We start from the raw sequence: 22,765 nt of genomic DNA, 5'->3' as shown, positions 1-22,765 counted from the left end.
GGGGGGAGGGGAGGCTGAGCTCCCGGAGAAGGAGACGATCGCTCGCACAGAATCCTGCGTCCTCAAGCCAGCCCCGGCGGACAGGGTACGTATTTGGGAAGCCTCCCCGCCCCGCTGTCCCCGCGGGGACTGGGATCGGGGCTGGGGTCCGGGCAGCTGCCCCGGGCGGGAGAATCGCGCGCAGGGCCCGTTCCCGATGCGGGATCGGTGGAAGGCGGTGAGGTTCGACCGCCTCCCCCGGCTGGGGACCGAGGAGGCGGGGGGGATGGGTGCGCCTGTGTTGCACACACACACACACATACACAAAGACACATACATATATATATATATGTATATGCATAATATCTATGCCCCAAAGCTAGAGAGAGTGAGGCGAGGCGGGCGGGGGGAGCGGGGGGGGAAGGGCTTTTCTGAGGATCGGGAGAGAGGCGGAGGGAGAGGCGCCGCGAGCCTCGCAGCATCCCGTGCCCCGGCCCCGCGGCGCTGCTGCCGCCGGCCGTGCGGAGCGGGCTGCGGAGCAAGGTAAGGGCTGGCAGCGCGCTCCGGGGACCTGCCTGTCACTCGGGGGCTGCTCTCCCCGGCCGTGCGAGCGCTCGGTGGCGAGGGCAGAGCGGCCGCTGCCCCGCCGTGCTCCACCGCCGCCCAGCCGCGAAGTTACTTTGTTCGCAGAGTTGCTGCGGAGGCCGGGCTGGGACCCCCGGGCGCCCCGGCCGGTTGTCCCTCGCATCGCCCACGCCGTGCTCAGCGTCACCAGCGAACACCGCGAAGGAAAAGCCGTGCGCGCCTTCCCCGATAGTTTCCTCTCGCACAGCCGGGGGAAGGGGTGATGGAAGAGGAAGAACTTCCCTTTGTCGTAGGAGAGGATTGAGTGACCTCCGAAGTTTTGTTCCGGGAGGAAACCGCTTGAATAAGTTTGGTAGGATTCATGCCGATTTGCATGTGATTTATTGCGCTGTTATTTGGTATCCAGCACGCTTAAAGCAATACAGCAGACCAAAATTTAAAAAAAAAAAAAAAAAGGTAAAAAGGTTGAGGACGTTTAGATAGAGATTTCAGTTCCTTTCATTGCTTTCTTAGGATTAATGTTTTCTATCTCGCACTTTCAGATGGGTAGTGTAGAATACATTTATAAATGGGTGTGCTTGTCCGTGGATAACACTGAGGGTACAGATGGGAAACGTGAAGAAACTGGGCAGATTTTAAACGCTCCATTCTCTTTGGCGGAAGATCAATAGTTGAAGATTCCTGCTTGCACAGTCTGTACCTTAACAATATTATCATTGAGACATCTGCTGATAATGTATGGTATTGATAGCCATTGCAACTTCAGTTTAATGAATTTTGCAGTTAATTTAGACTAGTGTAAAGGAGCTCCGGGTATTCTGGATAAATTGATAACTAGGCATGATTATTAAACTTTGCGATTAGCTTGTGATGAAGTGAACTCTCAGTTTTTCTAAAGTAGATATTTAAAATGCAAGGCTATATTTTAAAAGTGTATATTCTGAAATCTGACTACCAAAAAATCATGCATCTTCTGAAAAGACCAGTTATGGAGTCATTGAAAAATGGCAATCTGTGTTGCACCTATATGTAACGAACAGTTTCATGATGCCAGACGCTGTAAATTCTCTGGTATTGTACTACAAAAATGGGAGGGAGACTGATTTCTATTTGCATATGGATTTTTTTGAAATTATTAAATGTAGTAGTTTTCCCTTGTATGATACGTATGTGAACTGATTAATATTAGTTACTGCCCATAAAATTTCAATGGTATGTTTAAACAGTTTTAGCTTGGCTCTCGGGGTTTGTTTCATTGTCTCAAGCTATCCGAGACATAACAAATCTTTAAAATTTCTTGCTTGTACATTATCCCATCTATCTCTTTTTTTCTATTCCTGATCTCCTGTGGTATAATTCAAAGCAGGGTAACTGCAGAGAATACCTGTATATGTTCGTGTGGAGTAAAATGCCCATTTTGAAGATACTCAAATATTCTTGGTGGACAGGAGCCATCCCTTCATGCCCTATATGAAAACCTTCTGGGCTGCTGTTAACAAGAGACTTGCTTTGGTGTTAGTTTGTGATGCCAAACAACAAACATTAGAGAATGCAAAGATAAAGCTAGTGCTCTGATCTTTGTTTAAACAGGTCATGGTTTTTATTTAATGCTGTATGCTCATTATGGGAACTGTCAGCAGGAATGTAAAGCAGACTGGAGTTCTGATCTGGCATACATTCATAGATGACTCTGATGTTTCTTCTTCTTCACTTAGTGGTTCATAGAATGTAGTGTAGTTTGTGATCATATTTATTTAATTGAATGCACTATATGAAATCAGAAAAAACCTCTGGATTAATGTCCTGCTAGGAACCAAACATGTTCAGATCTCCTGCCTTAGGTGCAGTCCTCTTGACCTGAAGAGTTACACAGAAGTGGACTTTTCTATTTAGTAGGACAAGTAAAAGTGTATAAAGAGATCATTGGTTTTTAAGTCAGCTTGAGTTCTGCCACTGAATTACAAGGACGGATGCTCAAATCCCCTGAAACCAGGTAACTGCTTAGTCAATTACCCAGTCATTTTCTTTTTTTTTTCAGACATATGGAAACAATATCAAATAGTAATTAGAAAGTGCATTCATAATTGAGAATTTTAATGCTTTTCATCCATGAGAACAGTTTTCATCTCGGTTAATAAACATAATAAAAATAATTCAGTGCAGTCCATTTGATCCTTGCTGAATCTTGTTTTGAACAATTCATATGGGATGTGCAAGGTAAGCTGAAGGAAGAGCCTTTTCACATGTTCAGTTACCTGAAGCAGTATTAGAATATTGCAACATACAGCATGAGCTTTCAAAATAAGACTCAGTGTAGCACTGGGAACTTAAATTTGGGTGTTCTGGATCATACATTGGTTTGGATTCTGTGGTCATTTTCCATAGGTCAGTTTCATCTGTCTGAGAGCAAAGTTTCTAATTATTATTTCTAACTTAAAACCTTCATTTTAAATCCTCACTATTCTAGGTTATATGTTTCAAAATATAAGCAAAGTTGGTAATGTAAGAGAGTTCTTTAAGGTCGTTGGATTGTTATCCTTTAACTCCCTCTTACAAAATCATGTTTTCAGTCAGTGTAATTACAAATAAAATAGCATGAGAATGTGATGCTCAGGCAGGGTTGAAGAGTGACAGTCCGTGATAAGATCCATTGCAAAAAGTGGTAGAGCTGTTGCAGTACTGGCTGTTCCTTTGCTTCTGCAGTAACCACCTCTGGAGGTAAAGCAGTTAATTCCTGGGCCCTGCTCACTGCTTGACCTCATTGAAACTGTCAACAAGTATGGCAGTTTTGCCGTGCTTTGACAAGGCAGTGGGAATTATATTAGGATCAACAATTAGCTATCATGGTATATATGAGGCAGCTTGCAGTCATAACTGATTTGGGATTCATTGTAGTAACCTAAACACAAAATGCTTAGCATCTTCCATTCAGTCACAATTTAAAATGCTATGATTACAGGAGTAAAGGTTGCGTTCATAGTATCATTTAAATATGCTGTGTTCTGTGTCAGACTAATACCAGTGTAGTAAGGGCTTGTCTTTACTGATTGAGAGGTGCAATGCAGAAATACATTTCAACTGCAAGCATTAGCCCTCACTTTTTACATATATCTAATTTGTACATTTCTGCTAAAACCAGGAGTGTATCACTTTCCTTTGCAAGCTTATTATTATTATTTTATTACTATAAAAATGTGGTGTGTCCTCTTCACCTTTTAAATGGAATTCCCCTGCCATGCAGTCAGCCCAGCTTCACTTACAGCATCTAGGGTCTTGTCACTGAACCGAAGACTGAAGCCAGTAGAGCAGCTGCACAAATGGCATATGAAGGAGGCTGACGGCTACTGATATTTTTGATTGTTTTTTCCATGTTTTCCTAATTGGCTGTTTTGCACAAGCCTCCTTTTTTGCCTGCTCTTGGAATTACATCGCTGCGCTTGATGTGCTGTGGAACTCCAGCACCCTGCACGCCACTTGATTCCTTATCACCTTTTCCCTCCTATCACCGACTCTTATCAAATCCCATCTTCTTCCCACTCCTGTCTTTTGTGGTGCTAGTCTTGCATTATTTTTTCCTAAAAGAAAATGGAAGGAGCACAGCGTGCTGCCATTGCACCCATAATTCCTGTGCTATGTTTTCTCCCATATCCTTTGTTGAGTTTCTGGAGGCTGTAATCTGGGGCAGAGACTGTTTTACTGTAGGGCTGTACAATGTCCAGCATCATATGCTGCTGGATTTCAGCTGGTCTGTGGACACTCATAATGTATTCATAAAAGGATTATTTTGGCTTTGTGGCACAGCCTTTCTTCTGGTTCTTTGGTAAAAAAGCAAAACATTTCTGCTTGGAGGTTTTCTATACTGTATTGCTGTTCTGAGTTTTGTCCCTCAACACTGTGTCCCTAATTTGAGGGGATTTTGGTAAAAGTTCAAGACACCTTGTCTAATGTAGTGGGGATGGGGTAGATTAGAGCTTAGCTACTGACAGAGGTTAACTGGTTTGTACCTTCAACAAGAATGACAATAAATGTCAATTTCAGTGCATATTAGTGGAAACCTCAGGTTTGTCAACATCAAAAAAAAAAAGTTCAGATTTCACCATGTTGATAAAACAGAAGGGAAAAGAAAAAAAAATGTACAGTGTGTTCATTTCAGAACTTGGTTATTTTCCTCCCAAATATTTTTACATTTTGATCTCCATTTACTTTCCATCCCTTAACTTTGTAGTTTTATTTTAGCTTTTTTTTTTGGCGTCCCATGAAAATCTTTTCACCAGTGCAACTAAAATTTTTCAGGTGAGTATTTCAAGCAGCCAGTGAATCAGCTGATGGACAGTGCACAGTTCAGGGGCAGACTTTCTTTATCTCATGTGGACCACATAGGGGGGCTCTTTGTGGACATGACTTCAGGGCAGGAGGAGTGGTTGTTGACTGTTTTTTCCTTACATCAGTCCTGGAGGCAATACCTGGAAAAATAAAGGTAACAAACTCAGTAACTCCCTCCCTGGACATGAATCAGATGGCATGAAGGGTTTCGATGGGATAGATGCAGCTAAATGAGGGAGAAGTGGAAACAACAGAAGTAATATGACAGCATAGTAAATTTTGAAAGTTTTGTGTGTAAGAGAAAAAAAAATGTAGCTGTGAAGAATTTGCTTGTTTAATTTTATAATTTGTCTCCAGGCATTAGTAGAAAAAGAGACACTGATGTCAGAAGTAGTATAACTATAAATATATTTACATGTGAGCTGTGTTCTACATCTCACCTTTGACATACGTGCTGGTACTTTGGCATTTCATTCATCTTGAACTACAGGGATGGATAGGCTACTTCTCTCTTGTGCTCTTGTCCTTTCAAGAGTTGTTAGCATCGGATTTGTTTCTGAAATCAGATGAGAATATTGGCAGTAGAAATGAATCCGCAGCCAAGCGGTGCTGCTGCACGAAAAGAGAAGACCCTGTCAATTTATTACACAAATTCCACTGAAATAAATTTGGATAAAGTGAGTGTCTCAAGGAAGTGGCTTTCACCCAGCAGGGCTTGTGCTAGGCTAGGAAATGAGGATGTGGCCAGTTGTCACAAAAGAGTAAAGAAAAAGAACATTCTTCAATTTAAACCAAATTGTGTCTTAAATATGTTTCAGCACTTACATAGTCATCTTCTCATTAAATAATATTTTGAAAGATTCAGTAGTTTAACCAGATGACATGCCCAAATTGCAAACTGAAATGTAGAATCAAACCCCCACAACCCTAATTTATTTCGGTGGAATGTCCATTTTTTGTAATTTCCCGACATAACTTGTATTTTTGGCTATTTTCCTTCAGAATGAGTATTCTCAATTGGGGACTTGTAATTTTTGCTGAATGAACATATACAAGTGGTTTACAGTAACATAGCAGATTATGTATTACTGCCAGAGACTGAGGCAAATGTGAGAAATTATTTTGTGGCTCTCAGATATTTATTTAAAATTTCCTTCCTTAAAGATTATCTGTCTCTGATTTTTAGATAAGTAAAGGTAGTATTGAGCAAAATAGTATATTTTTCAGGAAAAACATTTGGTTTTACTTAAAAAGTATCCATTTAAATATTTCATTGAAATATTACAATATTTTTATACATCCAGACACTGTCGTATGTAGGATTACAATAATGCGTTTAGCCTTGACAAATATTCAGTATATTTGTGAATTTTAGACCAGTCCAGTATCTAAAATATATTGGAAATATGATAAAGCAGAATTTTAAGGTGGAAACAAAGCAATATTATTAGGTTTTGTTGATTTTTCAAATTGAATGAATGAACAGTTTATTTGTATGGATGAGAAATTGATTCAGAAAATGATACTGCTAATGAGCCAAAATAAAACTAAATTTTCATAAATAGAATAATCATTTACTGTATAGTTTTGGGAACTAAGTAGGGAAATGAGAAAAAGTAATTAAAAATCATATGATCATTCAAAATAAGACTGACAAAGAAGGTTTCTAAGTGATAACTGCTTTAAATAAATAGAGAATTGGATTTCTTAGGTAAATGTCCCATTTTTTATTTTCTGAACTCTGTCTGTATCCTTTCCTGGATGCCTTGTAAGAACTTTGGCATGCTGTAGGTACAGTATATTTTTGGATGAAACTTCATAGAAGTGGATGTTACCACATAGTCCCAAAACCCAAATAATTTATCTCATTTCTTACTTGCTGTGTCCATAGAATCTTTTTATTACAGTTAAAGCTCACAAGTATGTTTGTGTTCTTTATAAAGAAAATAATGAGAGAGATGTGCAATATTTATGTTTGAGAGCAAAGGAAATAACTAATTTGAAGAAAAAAATTCAGTCAAGAGTTTTCTCATGCTGTATGTGACAGGTCATTATAACCTGCAGAGGAGAGCAGTGATGTGTGTTTTAGAATGTTGAGAAACAACTTGCGGGATTTTGTTGCCTTTTTTTTTTTTCCTAAGGCGGGTTGAGGTGATTGGAATTATAGAGAAATAAGAGGTTTTATTTAAGTCACTGGGGTTTTTTTCCATGTTAGAAGCCAGATTGCTCAGTGCCCCACAGATCTGCAGTTAACAAATATGTGAGATATATGATAAGGCACTGAAGTATTCATTGATATGTGAAATACGAGATTCTAAATAGAAGAGGACAAAAAGAGTAGGGTTTTGAGGCTTACAGGTAATTCAGAATTATGTTCCCTGGTTTTGCTTATATGGGTGGAAATAGCTGTGACTTCCAGGGGAAAGATAGAGCCACAGAACTGAGTATTATTTGACTGATAACAGTTATCAAATTTACATTTGCTGGCACAGAAAACCACCTCAGATGTTTTCTAAAACGGCCTAGAAGTGCGCTTAGTTTTGTTTATTTTATAAAATGAAATGGGAAATGTATCTCCAACAAATCCTATTAATTTAGGAAGCCTAATGATTCCGTCAGTAGAGGTGTGCATGATCAAACTTAAAATCCTCAAGTGTCTCCACGACATTTGACTGTGCTTCCTTCCCTTTAAAGTCCTCATTTGTCAGGTGAGCACACCAGGCTGCCAAGGGGAGGCTCAGTGGTTTTGCTTTCCCAGGACCTGCATTCTGTTTCAGAAGATGACGGAAGGAAGAGGAGAGTGTATCTCTCTGGAAAAATTTTAACAGCAGTGTGATTTCCCTGGCTCATCCTTTCCCACAGAAGAATGCCTTTTTAGGATTATTTCAATATTAATTTTCTGGTGGCAGAACTGAAGATAGCAGTCTGATTCCATTAATTGGCCTCTATCTGAACTGTGTGAAATGGGTATTTTAGTAAAAACCCTTAGTATTTTCAGCCTATTTCTCAGAGTAAGTGGTTGCTTTTCTTGTCTCAGTATGTTCATTTACTGGTGGTCAGTTTGTAACAAACGTTTTTCAGAACGCTAAAGCAAAAGCAGGAATTTATGATGGTGAAGCTGGTGGTTTTTTTTTTTTTTTTTTGATACTACATTTTGTTCTTTCATTGCCTCCCCAAACATCAGCTTGTCAGGCTGGCTGAGCAAAATGAACATGTTTTCTGTAGCTGCCTCTTTGCCCCTGACTCTAGGTAGTGCCTAGAGTCCCAGCACTCTCTTCTTTATTTGTCTCACCGATGGTGGAAAATTTGGCAACTACCCCTGTTCAGCTTCTTGCTGTGATGTGCTACAGTCACATTGTGCTTCTTGACCTTCAGATGTTTGCAACTTAGCAAAGTTCATTCCTCAACAGAGAACACCTTTATAGTTTTCTCCCAATTACTGACTTTTAAAAATTATTATTAAAATTATCATGATATTTTATCTTGGTTTCTAATTATTATTTCAGTGACATCTGCTTGAGCCATGTAGCTTCAAATCTGGATTCATATTGTGTGCTGCTGGAATTATTTTCAGGAAGCATCAGTGGTGTTTTTAGACTTGAGACAAAGGGATGATGGATGATGGAGAGGACAGCAGGGCAGTGGAGTGAGATATGGGGAGAGACAGTGGTCATGAGAGTGAACCTAGAATAAAGCAAAATCTCTGAGTGGAGAAATGACATCAAAATAAAACATTGGCTTGAAATGAAAAAAAAAAGATAAATAGGATGTATAAAAAGGCTGGGAAGTTCATGTAGATGGGGAGATATTTATGCTGGTGAGATACAACACAAGAAATTTCAGGCTGAAAAAAAATCTTAATACAGAGATTTATTTGAGGACTTGATAAAGTACTTAAATATATCTGGGTATTCCTACCTGCTGGTCCAGTAATTCTTCAGGAGAGGTGTTTCAATCCTCACAGTGGCCTTCTGTGAAGCCTTCTGAAGGCTGGAGCAGTGTCCATTGCACACAGTGGACTTTGGGGCCATTTGAACACATGCTGGAGAAAACAGCAGGAAATTAATGTACAGAGAACATTCCTGCCTTCTGTAAGAAGATGGCTTAGCTGATTTAATAGCTTTTTCTCAGTCTGTGATTCCAGCAGCCAGGTTTGTGATATTTATTTTAGTATTCATGTTCTTGCAGTCCTTTTTACATTTCTCTGTTTTTCCCTGGCAGACATCCCGCAGCTCCATAAGTCTGGGGGAAGAGGATGGTTACCGTGTTGTTGCTGTGGGGATTTGAGTCTTAACTCTCTGTGTTGTTAATGCTGAGCATATAATTTTTAAGCTTGCATGCTGCAGAAGCAGATAATTATTTCCCCACTGCATTTTATCCTGTGGTTTCGGAAAGCAGTAAGTTTCAGAATATTAAAAGAAAAGAAAAGTTAGAATTTGGGGGACTATTGGAAATGGAAAGAGAAAGAGGGAAGTAATGGGTGTCAGTCTGGTTATCAGTCAAGCTGGAAGGAGATAGCTTGTTCTGTTGAACACCAAGAGTGTCAGTAGTCAGCCAGTCACTTATGCAGGAAGAAAGCAATAGACTGAAAGGTAAGGTTCAAAGACATCTGGGTATGTTCCTGAAATGAGCTTGAAATTATCTTGATATTAAATTATACTTACTGAACCTGTGCGTTACATAGATGATTTCTGTTTAGTGCAGGGCATTTCTATGACTGCTGTTGTTTTTTTTTTTTTTTTTTTTTTTTTTTTTTTTTTTTTTTTAGGATCTGCCTTCCTTTTCCTTCCCAGAACTTCCCGCAACTTCCCTTCCTGGAACTTCCCGGAACTTCCCTTCCCTTTCCATCTTGTTTTTATGGTTTTGATGTGTCTAGGGTTGGCACTGAGTGACTGTCACTGAGCAGAAGGCTCAGTATGCTGTTGCATTTTTTTTTCCCTTCCTTTTTTTTTCTTGCATCAAACAAAATAGGTTGTCTTCCCATTTTTCACCTGTATACAGAGTGAACTTTTTGCTGGGTGTTTGCTGCCATTCTCTCAGGCTGGTCAAATGGTGTGGTTCACTCACTTTCCCATGTGTAAGGGTGGATTCCCTGCTTAAAAGAGTTCTTCAGCACTGAAGGGTGTGTTGAGTGGTGTACTGGATGTGTTTCTGTTCCCAAACAAATTTGTCTTTTGAGTTAGATTGTGGTGGTAGGTGCTATTCCACTAACCCAGAAAGAGGAAGAGAGCCAGAGGGTGGATACTGGGGTACATGCACGTTTATCTGCTGTTTCTACAGCAGATTTGACATTTGACTTGTGACAAATGTAAAGTTGTAAAGGACAGAACCCAAAGAGGAGATTGACAGAAGCTGTTTCCTCAGCTTCTGTGAGCTCCTGAGAGCTTCGCAAGGCTAAAGGGAGATTCTAGGCCCCTAAGGCAGTGCCTTAACTCCTTTGAAACCCCGGTTCAGTTGTGTGTAAAGTTGGCACAATACCCAAATTGTAAAAAAAAGGCTGTGTTTTTCAGGTAGTTTGAAATCCTTATGTGGAGGTGTGGAATCATAAATTATTTATCTTACTGGAGAATATTTCTAGAGGTCACCAGTTCTAACAGTTTATCTCAAATAGAAGTAGGTTCACTTAGAACAGTTTGCCCCCTATAAAATCTCTGACCTTGACTATTCAGACTTCTTTACCAATGCATCATTTAATACAGGAAGCTCCTTAGGGAAGGTTCTTCACATCTGCTGTCATAATTCCTTGTTTCCTAAATGCAGCAATTTATACTTGATTATTCTTACCAGGATCGTGCCTCCCTTCCCTCCCCCTGCTCTGGCACAATCCTTTGTGTTGCTGCTTCTTCTGTAGCTGAAGGCGGCATCTAAGAGTGTTTGAAATCCCAAATTTTCTTTGTTGTTACTCTGGCATTTCCTTACCACTCTGTTCTAGGGGAGGGCATGTAGGAATCTGCTCCTTTATTCTGAGGCTGTTTTGCTGTGGCTTGTTAGTGACAGCAGGTTGTCATCATCTTACAGCCATTCAGCCAGTAACAAAAACCAAGCTGAATCTTTCATTTCAGCTTCCTGAGAACAAGATTTCCCCAAACAAAAATACTCTGCCGCTTCTTGGAGCAACTAACATCTGCGGCAGTTAAGCAGAGGGCTGCAGCCCAGATTTTTAAAGACGCTTAAGTGCTTTACTGCCACTAAACTGAATTGGACCTAAGTACTTGTAAATACCTTTAAAAATCTGAGTGACTGTGAAGACCTCCTTCATCCATCACTCTCAGCAGTGGTCCCTTCAGAATGGCAGAAAGGCACATCAGCATGGTCACAGAAAATACTTCTAGTCCTGCTCTCCAAAACTCTGCATATGAAGTTAATTGCTGCGTTCTAGCGTGGTTTTTCCTGAAATACGTCTTTGAATCAGATTTCTTGTATTCCCTAGAAGAAAAGAGCCCCTGCTTGCATGAAAGTCAATATTTAAGTCAGACAACTTTTAAAAAGGATGCAAAGTTATACTGTAAAAATACCCACCTTTATAGTTTATAATCCATTTTTTATTAAAACTGGGAAATAAGAGTAAAATTCACATTTAAATTACTTTCTGCTGTTTCTAGGGGATACTCTTTGCATTCCATTTCACGTTGTTCTTCCCCTACCCATTTTCGGTAGTGGTGTTCTAGACTTGCTTAACCTTTGGGGAAAAAATTATTCCCAAGTATAAAAACCTGTATGGATTTTGCATTTTTAAAATATTTAGTAACATTTAACTGTGTGCTAGCCTTGGAATCACTCCGTTTTCCTGTGAATCCAGAATGCTGGGCTAGTACTAAATGAAAATTGTTTGAAGAGGGGAGTCCTTCATATTTACGTCCTTCACTCAAGGAGTTGCGTGCTCCTCAAGAAGTTCCTTCAGTGACGCTGTAAAACCAGGATCAAGTGCACAGAAAGCCATTTGCTCTTCTGTTGATGTAAAGAACAGGCACTTGCAATGCTTCTCTGTAATGTCACAGAGTTTGGGAAAATTTAGTTAAACTAATTCTTGTTCAATTTACTTGCATTTGAGTTGTGCGTAGTCATGTATTCCATTTCAGGTTTGGTGGGGGCTTTCTGAGGGAGGATGGGGAATAAAACTTCATCAGTTCAATGAAAAAAAAAAGAAAGTAAACGATCGTGTTGGAAAAATATTGTGATTTGATGTGGCTTTCTGAATGATGGTCTTTTCTTTTGGATTTGGATTGAAAGTCTGAAATACTTGAGCTATGTTGTGTAGCAAGTTTACTTTCACTCCATCCTTCCCACCCCTAATTAAAACACGTTCAACAGGTCGCTGAGCTAGAAAAGTTTGCATACTTTGAGCAGTCTGTCTTCGTCCCTCCGCCTTCACCTCCCATGCCATAAAGCAAATTGTGAGCAGAGGAAGTGTCCGACAGTTACGCTGCGTGTCTCCCCTGTGCCGCAGGTGTTTGGAAGGGGAGTGTGCTGGCCGGGCCGGGTGCTGTCTTGGTGCTGGCCCTCGCAGCAGGGAGGTGGCAGAGATGGTGGCCTGAGGGCACCAGCCCCACGCGCAGACATGGCCTTCGCCCAGTCCCACATCATGGCAGCCAGGAGGCACCAGCACAGCCGGCTCATCATCGAGGTGGATGAGTACAGCTCCAACCCCACACAGGCTTTCACGTTCTACAACATTAACCAGGGACGATTCCAGCCCCCACATGTGCAAATGTAAGTATTATAGTGTTGTTATTGCTCCGGCACAGCCTTCAGAATGGTTATTGCCTTGTCGATGTGATATTCGATGGACCAGTCACAAAGAATTCAAGGAATGCTGTTTTGCTGCCTTTCTAATAATATTTACTATAATGACAAGAAGTCAGTCCGTTTGAAAAGTACTTTGTTAAAAGATCACAGAAAGATTCCCTCACTGGTGTAAGTGTAATACATAGTACTTAGGTATTGAAAAGAGAAATAAAAAACAAGTGGTGGCAATAAAACACAAGACACTACTACAAGGATGATACTTTCTGCAATCTTAATAACTAAGGTTTGTTTGCTTTGTGCACTTGCATATTGGTGTACATGGCTGCTGAAAATACCAAACCTGGATCTGTATAGCACACATTCTGTTTGGTTAGTTATATTACAGCTGCATACAAGGGAAAAATCATATAAATACATAAAGTACTGTGAGCACCCATCCGAAAACTTACTTTCCAAAAGTGCCAAGTGCTTAAAGAGTAATTAAAATAATGTGTTTGTTTCTGACTTCTTATATAATGCCAACATCAGTAAAATTAACTGCTCTGGATGATTTACTTGTAACATAAAGTGGAGAATTATAATTACAAAATGAAACCTGCCATAAAGTTTAAAGCCAGAAGGAAGAGCAAAACAGTAGAGCTATTACAAATAAATTAAGTATAAAATTCTACTGTAAAATATTTTTATAGGGAATGAAAATGTCTGCACCATTTTATTGTGTATCTTAAAGAGAGAAGCAGCCTTATCTTTAGATCAGATGGCTGGTTTTCATTTTTTAAAGAGAACCCTTTTCCTTTAGGAAGAGTGAACAAATAGTCACCTAATTTACATTTTTGGTATTTAATATGAATTTAATATGATTTGATAACTTAAAAACGTAGGTCATGATTTCTGTGGTTAAAAAACAGCACTTGTGACTGGTTGCTGTGTGTCTATTTAGCAAATGCTTCTTTGGCATAAATTAGATTATATAAAAAAAATCTGATGACTAACATGTATGTCAAGATGGTGAGCAAACAGTCGGTTTTTGGGGGCAGTATATTATGGTCTGTGTTGGGGTTTTTTAGATCCTACTGAAATGCAAACAGTAAAATGAGTTGAGTGTTAGCATTGGGAAACATCTTTTGTTTATAGAGCTGGCAAATGGTAGAAAAAGTACAAACAAACAAATGTGGGTTCTGAAATACTTTTACAAATGAAAATGCCAAATGCAGGTTGCCTGATTTGTTGAGGCTTAGTTATTCTTTGTGGGTATTCAGACAGCTCCTGGGCACTCAGAAATTTGTTTCCTGATCTTAAAAGCTAAATGTTTTTTACTGGGCTGAAAATGAGGTGTTTATTAGTATTCACTTGGTTCTCAACCATATGCTGCTTAAACTTCTAACCAGTAAGAAATTGTGGTACTGGAGGCTTAGGCAGTCAACTACAAGATCAAAACTCAGCACTCAAGCAAGGAGTTGAAAATAAGATATCATTAGAAAATAGTTCCTCAGAAGAGTTTAGCAATCCCTCATGAATGATTAATACTATTGAAGAAGCTTGTGCAAATAGAAAAACAGGCCAAATCAATTGAAACATGTACCACAATCTGACCTACTCTTTCTCTTTGTACAGAAATAGTAAATAATGTTTCTGAATACCAGCAGGATTGCTTTTTCTTCCTACCAGTGAACAGAATAGTAACAAAGAAGGGAAAAGTAGACATAAAAAGGGTGACAAAAGCACCTTTTATTCGCATGATTGTTGTGGGTGAAATCCTAGCCCTGCTTCCGTGCATGCAAGTTTTGTCCTTCAGGGAGGTGAAGGCTTTGTGCATGGTTCAAAATAACCTCCATTAGTGATGTTGCAGGCAATCATCAACATTTCACACAGACCTGTTAACATCTGAACTCCCAGTAAACTACTTTAACCGTGGGAAGGGGGGTGGGGGCGGGAGGATTGTATGCTCCTTTTTTCTGGATTCAGTTTTGCAGCTCTTCCTTGCTCCTCTGTGCAGGTTTGGATTTCTTATTTGATGTTTTAGCTCCCAGAACATGCTGACAGCCCTTTCTAGACCTGTCATAGTCTGGCATCCCTGTGCTTGTAAGATGACTGGGTTGCCTCTGACAAGGAGGATGGTAAATTCTGCCAGTGTTTTCAAGTCCATCAGTCATTTCTGGAAAGTACCTGTCTCACTCCTTCCTGAAGTGCTGAAATCTAGTGTATAAACTAACCTCTAGAAGTGTTTTTGCTCTGAGATGTTCCAACTTCTCTTTTTAGTTTCTCTGCAAGTTTTCTTACTGATCTAAAGAAAAACAAAAGCATTTGCACAAAAATAATCAGCAGATCTGTATTCCTCTGCTCACACTGCAAGCTGTGCATTGGGTGTTGGTGTGACAGCTGCTGTGGGAAGGCGTTACACAAGAATATGGGGATTGAGCCTTCAGAAATTATTTCCAGTAATACAACTTAGATGAGTTTGTGAAACTTGACATATGCTTTTACCTATATATGGTCTCAGTGCGTGCATATCACTTCAACATGAGAAATCTGCATCTCATTTATTTTGGTGGTTTTTTTTTGTATTGATGCCTTTTTCCCAAGAAAATTATCTGGCCTATTGCAGAGAATTTAAAAGTTGCACATACCTCAGCAACCAGGAAAATGCTGTCCACCCCTTCCCCATCCCAGTCCAAAGCGTGTGCATTATGTACTACATGGGGTTGCCATGGTAAGTCTGCTGTTCTTTCCACACAGCTTCCTATGTGAAACATATATTGCTCCCTAACATCCAGCTCACTGCTGTGCTGAGCTTTAAAAGATTTCTGAAGGAGAAGCTGTACCTGCTTTAAAGGCTACCCTACCATGAAAAGTCAAAGAGTGGTGTTTTAGACAGTCCATATCCTTACGTTTGCCAAGGCAGTATTTGTGATTTAAAGCTGTCTCAGTAATATCATCTGTAACTCGCTTTGGGAAGTGTTGGGCAGGGAGAGCAGTAATTCAGTTTACTGGACTGATGTTTAATCCTTTTAGCTTGAACAGCTACAGTGATAGTCAAGATCAGTTCCTCATCATTTTTGTCCAACCATCCTGGTTCCTTTTGTGAACTGACTGCATCATCCTTCACACAGCTCCTGTCTGAGGGCAAATCCTCACCTCCCAGTCTGAGCCCCACCATTCACCACCCACATTCCTCTGCTCTCCTGCTGCCTCCCCTGGAGCTTGCCCTGTGCAGCTTTCTCCTCCTCTAAAAATGGAGGCATTTTTAACATCTCAGCTCTTTTCCTTCATCTGCCCTTCCCCTTGTGCCCTGCACAGGGTGTTTCCAGCTGCTTGGAGTCCAAGCACTGCACTTTTTGCCACCCAGATTTTGGAGTTCCTACTACGTGCCCTGCACAGGGTGTTTCCAGCTGCTTGGAGTCCAAGCACTGCATTCATGCACCCAGATTTTGGAGTTCCTACTAAATCCCTGCTTACATATGCCCCTGGCATATGTAGTTCATCCGGTAGGATTTGATCACAGCTGGGTTTACCCCTCAGCTCATATTTAGGTACTTTCTCCTCAAAACCTGGAACTTCAGAAAGACAACCCTAAGGTGTTTGTATGAAAAGGCTGCTCCTCCAGTTTTGCTGCAAAAACCCCAATATTTCTTCTTCCTGTGTGGCAAAGATGGGTACAAAATAATTGTTCATACTCTGGTTTTGTAGTTACATTGTAGAAAATGCTAAGACCTTTTTCTGTATTTAGCAAGATTTCAATGTTTTAGATTTGTTCCTCACCCTCTCACGAATCCTCTGAAGTTGTCAAAACCACCTCAGTTCATCTGCCTATAAATTTCATAGAATTTTTTGACACAGAGAAAAGGTTCAGTGATTAAATACTATTATCTTACACCTTTTAAGCAATAAAATGCTTTTGAAAATTTATCTAGTAAACAGAAGTAGTGTTATTAAATGCAAAGATCTCTATTATTTTCCCCCCTTTGTTTATGTAAAAGTAAGCTCCTGAATCGAGGCACAACCAGCAAGGGATAGAAATATGTACTGTATACTGCAACAATGAGCAAAACTAATTTTATTTGCCCTTTCAAAAGAAATGTTGTAAAGGTAAAATAGTTCATAACAATTCTGTATATCTCTCCGGTTTCTAGTGACATTAATATAACTCTTGCATCTCTTGCTTTTTGATTTTTTTCCACCAGAATTCCCTAACTGGAGTAGCAGATACAGTGTAGCTGCATATGGATAGATTTACTTCTATGTATTCGAACAAAATATGGATTGAGGTTAAAAAGATTGATTTGAAAACAAGTATTCCTTCTATGGCAGAGGGGTACTCTCTGATTTCCTCTTGTAAAATATAAGTGAGTCTCATCAAACTGGGTCAGATCTTTCCTTTTCTTCAGTTTTGAATGTAGAGATTGGGTTCTGAACAATGCAGCCTCACCCCTCACAGCATCTGATTTCATTTAGTGTAATTAAGCCCAGAAAGTCGTCACTTTGTCCTGACAATAGTCAGGTTTTAATGTACATTTACAGCTGTTAGGAGAGTTTTTATGTTGCTCTGCATTAACATAGTGAAACATATCTCCAAAATGTGTTAATTAAATTTGCTCAAATTGAGTAACTTGCAGAAAAGAAGTTATAATTAGGGAAAAAAAAGGGCATCTAAATGTATTTATGTATCTAAAATATTTTCCTTGTGTACAGTGTAATCATATTTAAACAATGAAATGGGATAGTATTTTTCCTTTGAAAATAACAATACCTTTGATTTATTTGTAAGTATTTGTGTCAGAGTTACTGCCATAGTCCAGTCTCTTTTCCTTAATCTCTTTAAATTAATCTATCTACCCAACAAATACTGCAAATGTTGTGATGTGAACATCAAGAATTTTTACACCTCCCGTTAGTGTTAGGTTTGTTTTAATAAATCCTTCCATCAGGCAGATTCAGAAGTCTGTGTACTCTTTTGTAAAGGTAAAAAAGTAGTGTCAGAATTGCAAAGCAGACATTAAGGAGTATGTAAATACTTTATAACCTTGTTATGATGCATTTCCTACAGGGTTGATCCGGTGCCCCATGATGCTCCGAAGCCTCCAGGATATACACGATTTGTCTGTATTTCTGATACTCACTCAAGAACTGATCCCATCCAAATGCCATATGGAGATGTGTTAATACATGCTGGTGATTTTACTGAGCTGGGACTTCCTAGTGAAGTAAAAAAATTCAACGAGTGGCTAGGTAGGTACTGAATTCTGTGTGGATTCGACAGTAAATTTGTTTACTGATTGTATCTGCCCCTTCTGCCTCCCAGTTAAAAACCATCATGCACTCAGAAGTTATGAATATTAATTTGACTTTTAAATTTGAATGGCAGTGAGCAGGAATCAGATTTTTTTTTTTCTTAGATTCGACAAATATTTTTGCATTTTTCCAACCGAGCAAATAGGATTTGTGAGACTATTCATCTGTTCTGCCTTCACACTCTCAAGTGTACATTAAGCACTTCTTGGTGTTAGCAACAATTGAAGTCAGGAGTCCTTTAATGATTTACATAAAACCTCTTGCATGCATTGTTACAGCTTTGCTGCCTCCCCTAAAAAGTTGTTGTGACTGAAAACATTTTTCTGTTTAACCCCAGAGGGCTCATAGGTTTGGAATTTTTTTTATATCTGAAGCTCAGCTGCGCCACAGAGATGAATTCTGAACAAAGCAAACCCTGTGTGCCTGTGGTTGCTGCCTTGGATGTAGCAGACCAGATGTAGATGCCTTCTGTAGGCAACTTTTGGCATTGCTAACTGAAATTCTGTTCCACTGGGCAAGAGAGTGATGATTTACATGTGCTTCTGCAATACTTTGTATATGCTAAAAAAAAAAAATTAAAATTGGAAAGCATGTACTGTATCCAGACAAAAACTGTCATCAGTGCTGTTCCTGTAGCATTGCAGATACCTTAATTTAGAATAAGAGTGGCTTCTGGATTTTGAGACTTCATTAATTAAAAAAGGTGAGAGGGAATGAAGGAGTTGGAGGGAGAAAGCACCCAGTCTAAGGGTAACGGATTTCAAGTTTTTGTGTTGATTTTGTTTCTTGTAGTTGATATTTTTGCTTTTTTTTTCCTGTCTTTTTTTTTTTTTTTTTTTGCTACATATTGAAGCAATCCACACTAGGAGGGCACAAAGCAGACAGATGCATGTAGGCTGAAATGGAATTTAAAAAGGAAAGTCAGGACTTCACAATTTAAACAAATATTTACTAGCAAGTAATTATCAGCAAGGCTGATAAATATTTATTTGAGCTCAGGAACTCAATAATATGCCACACATGGAACAATGTTTTTTTTCTGTGACTATGAAGGTAGGAACAGCATGTGGAATAATTGATACAGAGCCATCAACTCTGTCTCTGCACCCAAATGGAACGGGTTGGTTATAAAACAGCAATTTTTGACCCTATTTTGTAGGTCTCTACCATGTATTATAGTAATGTACTGAAAATAGCATTTACAAATTATTCAAACCATGTGGTTACCCCTTCTAAATAATCCTGATTTTATTTATCTGCTGGTGTGGGAAGAAGCTTTGGGATATTGCTGGTGAGCAAGGATGGGGCTGTGCTCATTGCTTGCTGCACAGTTTTTGTCTCCAGTTCTCCATCTGCCTCCCAGCTGGTCACATCTGTATGGTGTTCTGAAGATGTCTGTAAGCTGAAATCCTCTCAGAACGGTAGGGAGATTTCCCAAGGCATTTCTGCGATGTTCTCTTCATCATTTTTATTCAGAAAAAAAAAAAAAAAGCCTAATTTTCTGACTTTTCAGGCATTCTTCCAATTTCATGGTAGTGTGCACTTGGGAAAAGGTGATCTTGGTGGTTGGAGTTATATTTTCGCAAGAGCAAAAGATTTGAGATACAGGAAGTTAGCAAGTTAAAAGGTTTTTGTTTATTTTCTTGGCAATTTAAAATTTAAAAGATTTAACTTAAATTTTTAATGAAGTTTTTGTTTGGTTGTTTTAAACAACCAGTTTATCAGCTCTTGAATATATTGAGTGTTCACAAAATTTGCAGCAAATGGCAGAATGGTTAAAAGCATCTTCTCCCCATTGAGAAGGAATTTCAGAAGGTTTTGCTGGTTGTCGATTTTTTTGTGAAGGTGTTAGTCTCCAACAGCTTCGATTTTTCTAGATAGCTACCTTCCATAATTTTGCAGCTCCACAGCCAATCCAACCATCTCCTTCCTTAATATTTTACTGGTTTCTTGAGAAAGTAACTGACAGACTCTGGCACTAACTTTTCCTCCACTGACATTCTTCCTTGCTGCTGCCAGATTTCCCTGTTTATTCCTTCATGTACAGGGCTCACTTTCCCACTTTTTTGTCTAATCCATGTCTCCTGCTGTCCTCAGATTATGACTGTTTTTGCCTTGCAATAAACACTAGGTTTGGTACACCTTCCCTTGATCTCGGCTTCCCCTCAAGCATGAGATAAAACCTTCTTCCTGCTTTTGCTCCAAGTCTTTATGTGCAGCATTGATTCCCACCTTGCAGTTTTCAGTTCTGCCATACCCTCTTGGGTCTGTGCCACTCTGGTCTCTCTGTTTCATCTTTCCAGATGAACTCGCCCTTCGGCAAGTTCAGATTTTATCTTTTCACTTTACACAAAACTCCTGTGCCTGTCTGATGGAAAATTTATTTTACATTACCATCATTAACTTCCATGGGCCTTATGGTTCTATCAAGCACATGCTCAAGTGTTGTGCTAATAGAGGCACACTGGCTGGATGAGTCATCCCCTAAAATCTGTTCTCTTTTTCTGATTGTCCCTGGTTCCCAGGAAGGCCGCTACCAGCTGGGGCTGGTACCCAGGTGCTCTGTTTTGGCAGCCCTTTTGTCACCAAGCGTTATACTTTGACCCCTTAAGCCCTCTAGTTCATTTCAGTTTGTTCTTTTTGGTGATTAATTGCTTTCTGTCATGTGTCTTTTTCTCTAAGCCCTTTCTCAGGGTGAGAGTTGAGGTTTCTCTTAGTGTCTAAGTCTGTGGAAGAGATAAAATGTTGGTGATCACTGGATGTGCCTATTTTCTCAGCCTTCTCTGGTAGGCAGTCCAGCATTACTTTTAATTTAATATATAGATTTTTCTTCTCTGAGTTTTTTAATTGCCTTTTGGGTCTGTGCAAAGTTTGAGCACAGACACAGTTTTGCAGCAGAGTTCCAGAATATGACAGGGATGGTGAGATGAACTGTGCTTATTCTTGTTATTAGTTTCACTTGGTCCTTCCTAATACTGGAAGAGGCAAGTGAAAAATGTATCATTCTTTATTCTGCTTAAGAATTTTTAGGCTCTTTCCATATCTACCCTTAAGGTATTTTTCAGGCTGAAGATTGTTCAGAAATCCTTAAATGCCTTTGTTCATCTGTGTCACTCTTTGTACCTCTTTGTCCACATCCTTTTAAAATTTAAGAGTGAGACCAGAACTGTACATGTTCTGAGAACACTACAGGTTTATTCCCTTGCACAGTGAAATTTCTTAGTTCTCTTTTCCTTTCTGGTCTTGTGGATTATTCTGTTTTTAACAGAACAATGAGATGGCATTGTCATAAAATTCCATGAAGTCTCCTGAATGGTAATACCTAGCTCAGAACCCATCACTGCATCTATAGTTTGTGTATTTTTCCAAATTTTTTAAATTATTCTGCATAAATTTATGCTTGGTTTCATCTGTCCAGTCATGAAAAATCATGATGTACTTTTGCAAGTGAGATTTCTATTTTTCTGATGTTTTTCAGGGTAACTTAGAAAATTAAGGGAATAGGGGGTGAATAGTCAGTTTACAAAGCATACAAACAGTGCCAACCTGCTCTTTGCCCTCCCTTCTTTTTTTTCTGAAACGACCCTTCTCCTGTTATCATATCTCAACTTTTTCCTTTTTTTTTTTCTAGTTTGTTCTCTTACTGTATTTTTACTCCAAATTTAAAAATTCAGTTTTAGAGAACCAGAAGAAGATGAAGTACGAGGTATGTTTTATGGTAGGAATTAACAGAAGGCCAAGAATCCAGGGAAACTTTCTGATGATTTATAAGAATGCATGGTATGACTTCAAATGTGTGCTAATTTTCCAGCATTTTCAGGAGATTTTAATGATAACACTTCAAACAGACAAAAATAATCTGCAGCTTTTTCATTATTTTGGTTTTTTTTTTATTTATTCCCTTCTTCCCCACTTGCATATCAATCAAATGTGTTATATGACAAAGATGTATGTCCTGCCTTAGTACACTCATCAAATACTGACTCCAAAACCATCTCTTTTTTTTATCTCCCATATTGTTGGCACTGGAAATTGCCTGCTTGGCTCAGTTGCTCATGTAATTCCCTTTGCTCAATCCTGTAATATCATTTCCAAATTGTGTATGCTCCAGAACCCACTGTCACTTTGAGCTTGTGGGTTACTTTCCTGGAAGTCTAACTAAATAGCTGATCTGAGGTATAAGCTGCAACAAATACTTCCATCTTTTTTCTGAGAATTCTCTTCTGTGCATGGATTGGGAAGGTTACTTAAACTAACACATTGTGTAATATATATTGTTTCAGTGTGTTTGCTTGAGATTTTCCAATTTCTAAGACAGACTTTCAATTTGAGATTCAAGTTGAAGGTAATTTGGAAATAAAAAATAGAAAGTGGCTTGGAGTTGTAATGGAAAACAATAATTAGCTCTTCGGAATATTTTCCTGAAAATATTTTTACATGCATGTTGTACACATACAAACACAGACCAGAAAAAGGAATACATTATTTAACATGCACTTCAGAAGTTGACCAAGGCAAATTCATCAAAAAGGATAAGATTTTTGTTTCAAACTAAAAAATATTTTAGAGTGAAGATGTCTACCAACTGTAGTAACTAGCATTACTAGAACATTACTTGTTTCTAGACTTAGATTGTATTTGATCTAAACTTGTAGTATTAGATTCTGTAGACAGAATCAGAGATTTGTTAATAAATATCATCTCTACTTTTTAAAGTTCTTGAAAAAAGATTTTCAGAAAAATTTGTGGTCACTAGGCTTAGCTTTACTTTTGCTTTACTGCTCAGCTTTGCAAAATGATAGTAATTATTTTTCTTCCTCTCTTAAGAGGTATATTTTTAAGT

The 22,765-nt window shown here is 39.0% G+C and overlaps 1 protein-coding gene across 2 annotated transcripts in view; it reads left to right on the top strand.

The window, feature by feature from the left end:
- Positions 1–401: 401 nt before the first annotated feature.
- Positions 402–22,765, top strand: part of MPPED1 (metallophosphoesterase domain containing 1) — a 57,153-nt gene continuing 34,789 nt past the window's right edge. The window contains exons 1-3 of one of the 2 annotated variants that reach the window (XM_041464336.1): positions 402–911; positions 12,335–12,597; positions 17,678–17,859. In XM_041464336.1, coding sequence (XP_041320270.1) covers positions 12,446–12,597; positions 17,678–17,859 — 334 coding nt within the window. In that variant the 5' untranslated portion in view covers positions 402–911; positions 12,335–12,445. Of the gene's footprint in view, positions 917–12,334; positions 12,598–17,677; positions 17,860–22,765 lie in introns of both variants that reach the window. The other variant, XM_041464337.1, reaches the window with a different exon arrangement.

Source organism: Pyrgilauda ruficollis, unplaced genomic scaffold, assembly GCF_017590135.1.
Source record: "Pyrgilauda ruficollis isolate IOZ18807 unplaced genomic scaffold, ASM1759013v1 scaffold179, whole genome shotgun sequence".
NCBI lineage: Eukaryota > Metazoa > Chordata > Aves > Passeriformes > Passeridae > Pyrgilauda > Pyrgilauda ruficollis.
The sequence above is the reverse complement of the archived record's forward strand: the minus strand, read 5'-3'. Positions and strand labels throughout refer to the sequence as shown.